This window comes from Lemur catta, chromosome 11 (assembly GCF_020740605.2).
Source record: "Lemur catta isolate mLemCat1 chromosome 11, mLemCat1.pri, whole genome shotgun sequence".
Classification (NCBI taxonomy): Eukaryota; Metazoa; Chordata; class Mammalia; order Primates; family Lemuridae; genus Lemur; species Lemur catta.
The window spans coordinates 66,744,658-66,753,003 of record NC_059138.1 but is presented as its reverse complement, the minus strand read 5'-3'; the positions used below and the strand labels follow the sequence as shown (position 1 = coordinate 66,753,003).

At 33.4% G+C, this 8,346-nt stretch overlaps 1 protein-coding gene across 1 annotated transcript in view; it reads right to left on the bottom strand.

Annotated features, from left to right (window-relative positions):
• Window positions 1–372: 372 nt before the first annotated feature.
• LOC123647624 (histone deacetylase 9-like) overlaps window positions 373–8,346 on the bottom strand; it is a 76,179-nt gene continuing 68,205 nt past the window's right edge. The window contains exon 3 of the mRNA XM_045565229.1: window positions 373–545. Coding sequence (XP_045421185.1) covers window positions 381–545 — 165 coding nt within the window. The 3' untranslated portion in view covers window positions 373–380. The remainder of the gene's footprint in view (window positions 546–8,346) is intronic.

Below are 8,346 nucleotides of genomic sequence, written 5' to 3'. Positions count from 1 at the left end.
TAAAAAACATCTCTGATTTACCTTGCTTTGTTAAGTTGGGTTTTCTCTTAGAGAGGCTTTCTCATTATCTTTTCCTCTCTTAACAAACTTAAAAGCAGAAAATGGTAGCTGAATTCCAACATTATTTGGAGATAATGTTGGACTTAGTTAAGATTGGACTATATAATCACAATTTCTGTATTTATTTCATTGTTCTGGGTAAATATTTAGTGGTAGTAATGGAAAAAATACAAGTACGTGAAAAATATAACAAAAACAAGGTTCTAAATCTAGAGTCTCTGTGTTATGTCATCAGTATAAGATTGCCACATTAAGAGCAATGCAATGAGACACTTAGGTAAAAACATATATGCAAATTATAATAACTCTAAATAAACCTTTCATTGTACTCTAATTCTCAATATAATTTTAATTAGTTTTACCTGAATAGAATTTTTTAAAAAAAACTTTAAAGACATACTTTGAATTTCAATGATCTTCTGTAAAGAAACAACAGCATTCATATTCGGTGTTTGGTGGAGAATATCTTCTGCAAGCGGCTCCAGCTGCAAGAATAGTAGATAATAATATAAGCAGAATATTATGACTTTATAGTAAGTCTCACAGAAGCAAAGCAAATTGAAACAACCTAATCTCCAGGAAAACCTTGTTCCAAGAACTAGTTAACCTTTTGCTGATATTAGTTCTAAAAGTGTAGCCAGTTTTATTTTCTGTTTTGCATGCATGTAATTGAATTCCAAGGGGCTTTTCCATTGGTCACAAGATTAATCTATGAAGTCCCTGAAGCAGGTGCATGTCTGTGTATTATTCATTAAAAACCTGAGTTATTTGTGTGATTTTTGTAGGTTCCTTACAAACCAAATTCCATCATGTCTGTATATGCAGCTGGACCCTGCAAGCAAAACCTTAGGGAAGTTGCAATAGACAGAAAGCGGGCAGTCTATTATCCGTACTTTGGCAGTGTTTTCACATCTAACCACCTTACAGATTTGAACACTTCACGATGGAAAGCCATGAGACACAGCTGCTCTTATTCAATGGCCATTGGATAAAGTAGTTGAGAAAAGGTTCAAATAAAACCAAAGCTCAGTGAACTGTACAGTTTCATTTAATATCCATTTTATTCTTACTATGCAGATGTCTGTTTGTAAGCACAGGACAAATTCCTATCTTGCATAGCTATCATGATCTTTCTGAATTACACTGATTTTTCATGGAGATGCTCAGCAAACATTACTTTGCAAGAAATGAAGAAAAACTTTAAATAATTTATGGAGCATATTTGTCAGAACTAAGTCTGATAATGCATCCCTGGGAATGCCTCGGTGATGAGCTTGGCAAGTTGCAGCAGAAAGTGCACGGCCAGGGCACTTGCCAGCAAAGTAGCTACCCAGTTATTGTGACCCAGAGAGTAACAAAAGCATTAACAAAACAATCAGCTTTCCTAGAAAATTTAAAGTTAATAGTCTCAGATAAAAACAAATGGTCAAACTGCAATATGGCAGGAATGGGAACTGATGTCACTACATATAACAAAGCAATGGACTCATCTATGTCTCTTCGTCTACAGGAAAAACTAAAAAAACTCAGGGATTACAAGTTTCCACGGCATATCTGAGTGAATCTTTCCCCCAGGGCTTCTCTGAATTGATTATTCTGTACTTCAATCATGGAATCTAAAACAATAGCACCTTTCTTCCAGATGGCATAGGATAACAGACTAGCTCAGAGATATTTATACATGGGTAAATTCACTAAATATAACTTTCCAGAGTGTTTTTCTTAGCTGCCAAAGAAAAACCTTTAAAACATCAAAAGGTTTATTTGCAATACAGTTTGGTGGGAGGGGAAAAAAAACCACCGCTACCATTCAATGTCAGTGCAAGGTACTGAAATCTTAAACTTTTAAAATTTGCTAAAATTATTTTTTAACTTGGTATTTCAGATCTTATCTTCAAGAATATGTTATCCTAGTAACACCTTCTTAACTCCGAGGAACTACTGAATCATAACCTGAAGGTTACTTGGAAAACTCTTAATCAAGAATTAGACAGGGTTGGGTGAGCTACTTTGCTCATAAATAATCTCTCCTTTCACTCCTTTCTCATAGCTCAGAGAAGATAATTTTTTAATAGAAACCAGGTATGTTTTACTAACAAAATATTCTGAAACAACACTCTATGTTCAAATATTTAAGAACAAAAGCACAAGGCAATGTCCACATATTTAGTTCTTCAAAAAGCTTCCCTGTGGCTTCAGAGTAAAAATGCTGACAAATTGAAAGGTGCTGGCTCTTGCAAAGAAAGCTCCAGGCGGATCACACATGTAAAAAAATCTAACTTGTAGACTCGCGCGCTTTGAGGTCTGTATGCTATTTTTAAGACTTGAGTCATATAGAAAGCATACATGATTTGGGGTGTTGAGAGTAAAAATACAAACATCCCTAAACTCCCAATTTGGAATCTTCAGTTAGATGTGAAGAGTTGTATCTACTTATAAAATCAATCCAGAGAATTAAGGCAATTAAATTGATAATTTAAACTTCCCAAACCATTCCCCTGCATGTTTTAGGTGAATGTCATTTAGAGGATTTAACCTTCAGTAAATTGCCCCAATTTGTTTCATTTTGAGTGTATATATGCAGACAGAGTTGAATTCAGAAAGTTCTCAATGTAGGTACTTTATTTTTTCTCTAGTAGCTCTGCAGAGAAGGCAACAGTTAATACTTTCTCAGTTGGCAAAAAGGCAAGCAGCATTTACAGTCTGTTTTCATAAAATTAAGACCTTGTATAGAGGGACCACAGAATTGAGTTGTCTTTTCTAGAGAGTTTGTTGATTTAATCACGTACAATTATAAGCACTATAAACATCTGATTAAAGCATCCATCTAATACATACTTAAGAGTATTGGTCATTATTGGTAATCTAATCACTAACTAATGAGATAATGTTACATAAATAGTAATTTTTATAAAGTTGAATAAAAATAGGAATATGTGTTAAAGTTGTGTTATGTATTTAGCTTGGCCAAGAAGATGCAGAAAAACATTGACTATTGAGGCTAATCAGTGTTAGTGAGAATTATTAAAATATAAATAAGGCAGTAAGCTATACAAACCAGAAAACTTTTGCATGCAAAAAGTTACAGTAAGATAAAGCAGATGCAGATGTAGGAAATATTACACACCCATCATGCCATTTCTGTTGAGCAATTTCATTCAATAATGATCATCATCATGGAGTTATAAGATATATTAGATCATTTTAACACAGCCTCTTGAAACATGAAGCTCTCATCCAGCTTTATTATACCTAAAGCTTAACCACAACCATTACTTACAGCAATTCTTTATACAAATTTGCAAGCTCAGTGACAGGGAAGTTTATTTTTCTACTTCTTATAAAGAAAGTTGCAATACTGTATTGACACAATTCAGATGTTCGTTAAGCTGCACATACCGTGTAATTGCTAAGTAACTTAGCTATTTTTAAACACCATAGAAATTATGGCCATTATGATTTTATGAGTAATTTTTAGGTTTATAGAATCAGATCATTTAAATCAACAAAAATCATTATATTGGTGAAGATCCATCTATGGAAAGAGGCAAAAGATATCCTTGAAGAAGCCACTCATTCTGTACTCGTGACACATGAAAATCAGCTCGCTGTTATTTGCATGATTCAGAACAGAACAAAAATAAGCTAAAAAGAGTCTCTGCAAATAAAACAGGTATATGAGGACAGATGTATACATCAGGCATGCAAAGAATCTATTAAACATTCTTGTTAACTTTTATGTTCTGGTTTGATGTTTCCCAAATATGCCACGTGCTTTTATACTTCTGTGTCTTTATCTGCTCTGTTCCCTCTGACTTCTGTTCCCTCTGAAACTTTACTAATTATTCAAGGATAAGCACAAATATCGCCTGCCCCTCAAATTCTCTGACAGAGCAAATTGTTTCCACTTCTGTGGCCCCTTTACCCACAAAACTCTTGTTTATTAAATACATTATATTGTAATTGGCCATGTCTGCTATTCTCTACTTTGTTGTGAGCCATGTGAAGACAATGACAGAGCCTATCTACTGAAGGCATTTTTTTAAAAAAAATGTTGAATGAATGGAGGAAGAATTAACTGAAAGAAAACATGGAGAGGTGACCTTTATTCTTCTCTCCACAGCTAACAAACTGGAGTGGAATGTGTTCTTCTTCTTGGTTACCTGCTGTAATCAGGGTATAGTTTTAAGATGAAGAATCAGAATAACAGTGATAATTCATTTTGTATTCTATACTGAACTTCCCCTGGATAGCTTCCAGACAGGTATTCTCTCCTATACATTGACGGTATTTCCTGACGCATAGACAGATATTTCTTTGTTTTTCAATATTTTATTTTTAATTTTTTTATCACTATTTCAATACATTTAGGGGATACAAGTGTTTTAATCACATGGATGAATTATATAGAGGTAAACTCAGGGCTTTCAAGTGTATCTGTCACCAGAGTAGTGTGAGTAGTGCACAGTGTACCCAATAGGTAATTTTTACCCCTCCTCTCCCTCCCTCTTTTCCCCCCTCTTAGTTTCCTATGTCCATTATACAGCTTTATGACCATATATATCCACCATTTAGCTCCTACTTATAAGTGAGAACATATGGTATTTGTTTTTCATTCCTGAGACACTTTACTTAGGATAATAGTCTCCAGCTCCAACCAAGTTGTTGCAAAATACATTATTTCATTTGCTTTTATGAATGAGTAGTACTCCATGGTGTGTGTGTGTGTGTGTGTGTGTGTGTGTGTGTGTGTGTGTGTGTGGACATACACAGAACACATTTTTTTTACCCATTCAGTAGCTGATGGACACTTAAGTTGGTTCCATATCTTTGCAATTATGAATTGTGCTGTGATAAACATTAGGGTGCAGGTGTCTTTTTGATATAATGACTTTGTTTCTTTTGATTACATATGCAGTAGTAGGATTACTAGATTGAATGGTAGGTCTAGTTTTAGTTCTTTGAGGAATCTCTATACTTGTTTTCCACAGGGGTTGTATTATATTAATTTACATTTCCACCAACAATGTATAAGTATTTCCTTTCACCACATCCATGCTAACATCTATTGTTTTTACCTTATTATTAATGGCCATCCCAGTAAGGGTAAGGCTGTTTTAATTTACACTTTCCTGATGATTAGTGATGTTGAGTATTTTTTCATATGGTTGTTGGCCATTTGTCTATCTTCTTTTGAAAAAAGTCTGTTCATGCCTTTTGATCACTTTTTGGTGGGGTTATTTGTTTTTTTTCTTGCTGATTTGTTTGTGTTCTTTGTAGATTCTGGATATCAGTCCTTTGCCAGATATATAGTTGTGAATATAAGCTGTCTATTTATTCTGTTGATTATTTCCTTTGTTGTGCAGAAACTTTTTAGTTTCAGTAGGTCTCATTTATTTATTTTTGTTGTTACTGTTGCTTTTGGGGTTTTAGTCATAAATTCTTTGCCTAAGCCAATGCCCAGAAGTGTTTTTCCTACATTTCTTCTAGAATTTTTATGGTTTCAGGTATTACATTTAAGTCTTTAATCCATCTTGAGTTAATTTTTGTATATGGTGAGGGATAGGTATCCAGTTTCTTTCTTTTGCATGTGGCTATCTAATTTTCCCAGCACCATGTACTGAATAAAGTGTCCTTTCCCCTGTTTATGATTTTGTCTGCTTTGCCAAAAATCAGTTGGTTGTAGCTATATGTTTTTATTTCTGAGTTCTCAAGACAAATATTTCTATAGATCAGAAATGCAGAGAAATAGAAAAGGAACAAAGACCCAGAGCCTGCAGAGGCAGAATGGCTAATGACTGAAAGAGAAAAAAATTACTCCCAATTGAGCAGGAAGAAAAAACAATGGCATGAAGATGAAATGGAATCAGATTTTGAAAGACATTGAAGTCAATCATTAGTCCAATATGGGGAGAATTGAGATCTTCACAATATCTAGATTTCTATTCCACATACATGGTATATTCTTTAATTTTATCTGAATGTTTGTTAACTTCTGGAAAAATATTTTTTTTGAGACAGAAGCTCACTCTGTTGCCCAGGCTAGAGTGTCATGGCGCTAGCCTAGCTCACAGCAACCTCAAACTCCTGGGCTCAAGTGATCATCCTGCCTCAGCCTCCCGAGTAGCTGGGACTACGGTGCCACCATAGCCGGCTAATTTTTCTATTTTTAGTAGAGATGGGGTCTTGCTCTTGCTCAGGCTGGTCTCGAACTCCTGACCTCAAGCAATCCTCCTGCCTTGGCCTCCAAGAGTGTTAGGATTACAGGCGTGAGCCACTGCACACGGCCTGAACTTGTATAAAAATATTTTACAATTTTATGAATGGGGTCATATTTTTCAGATAGATTTGTTGTAAAGATTTAGTATGTTTGATGCTTTTGTAAATTGTGTGTGTACATATATAATTTTATTCAAAAATTTTTGAAATAATTTTAAGTTTATAGAGATGCAAAGACAGTACAGAATTCCCATATACTCTTCATCCAGTTTACCCTAATGTTAGCTAGTTACATAAAAACAAGTGTATTCTTAAACTTTTATTCTCACAGTTATGGCTGGTGCATAGATATATAATTGATTTTTACTTAGCCTTTTAATTGATTTTTAAATTCTCTTTGATTTTCATTGAATTATAATTGACTACCAAGCTTGTTAAACTTACATGCTAATTCATAATTTCAATAAAAATAATTTTTATAGATTTTCCACAATTAAAATCACATGTCATCTATAAATAATGAGAGTTTTATTTATTCCCCTCTAATCCTTACACTTTTGTTTTCTTTCTCTTACACTATTGTACTGTCTTAGGATTCCCAGAGCAATGTTGAAATGAAATACTAAAAATTTTCACATTTCACCTTTAAATCTCATTTATACTACAGAATTTTTGGTAGATAGCCTTTATTAAGTTGATAAATTTTTCTCTCTTTTTTTGTTTTTTTTTGGTTTTTGGTTTTTGTTTTGGAGACAGGGTCTCATTCTGTTACCCAGGCTGAAGTGCAGTGGCATGATCATAGCTCACTGTAACCTCGAACTCCTGGGCTCAAGTGATCCTCCTGCCTCAGCCTTCCAAGTAGCTGGGACTACAGGCATGCACCACCATACCTGCCTAATTTTTTTTTTTAAATGTTTTGTCGAGACAGGGGTCTCACTATGTTGTCTGGGCTGGTCTCAAACTACCGAGCTCAAGTGATCCTCCCACGTTGGCTTGCTAAAGTGCTGAGATTATAGGAATGAGCCACTGTGCCTGGCCAATTTTTTCTTTTATGTCTAGTTTGCAAAAATTTGTACTTGATGATTGGGTGCTTAATTTATCACATGTTTTAAACATCTATTGAAGTGGTTATATTTTATTTCTTCATTCTCTTTATGTGGTAGATCGCAATGACTTATTTTGAAAAACTAATATGTTACATTTCTAGGAAAAACTCAATTTTTATGGGTATTTAAGATATTGATAAATTGCTAATATTTTGTTTAGGATTTTAACTACTATGATTATGAGCAAGATTGTCATATAAATTCCCTTCTTATGTTATCGTTAGGTTTTTTTTTGTATCATTATTATACAAACCTCAGAAAATCAGTTCCAAAGTTTTCTTACCCCCTTGCCTTATTATTCTAAAGCAGTTTCAAATCGGTATTATTTCTTCCTGAAATTACTAGTAGAATTCAGTGATGAAACTATGTAGGTCTGATGTTTTTTTCTTGGAAAATTTAGTATTAAAGATTCAGTTTTTTTAAAGAGTGAATTTTGTTAATAATTAGAGGACCATTCAAACTCTCTGTCTTCTTTATTCAATTTTGCAAGTTTATATAATATTTTTATAAGAGTTTTTCCATATTAAACAAATTTTTAAAGTCATTTTTAATATTTTCTTATAATTCTTCAGCATCACTAAAATCTGTAGTGAAGGCCCCTTTTTCCTTCCCAATGTTGGGCATGCATGAGTTTCTTTGTTGATTGGTCTTGGTAAAGTTCTATCAATTTCATCACTTATTTCAAAGAACCAATCTTTGACATTAAAAATCTTATGTATTGTATGTTTGTTTTCTATTTCATTATTTTCTTTTTTTCTTTATATTTTCTTTGCTTTATTTGTGTTTAATTTGTTGCTTTGATTATCTAATTTCAAGATATGAATGCTTCTATCATTAATTTTAAGGTTTCTTAAAACTATTTTCTCTAAATTCAGCTTTATATGTCACATAAGTTTTGATATTTTATATTCTCATAATCATTTAGTTCAAAATAGTTTCTAATTTTCATTGTGATTTCTTT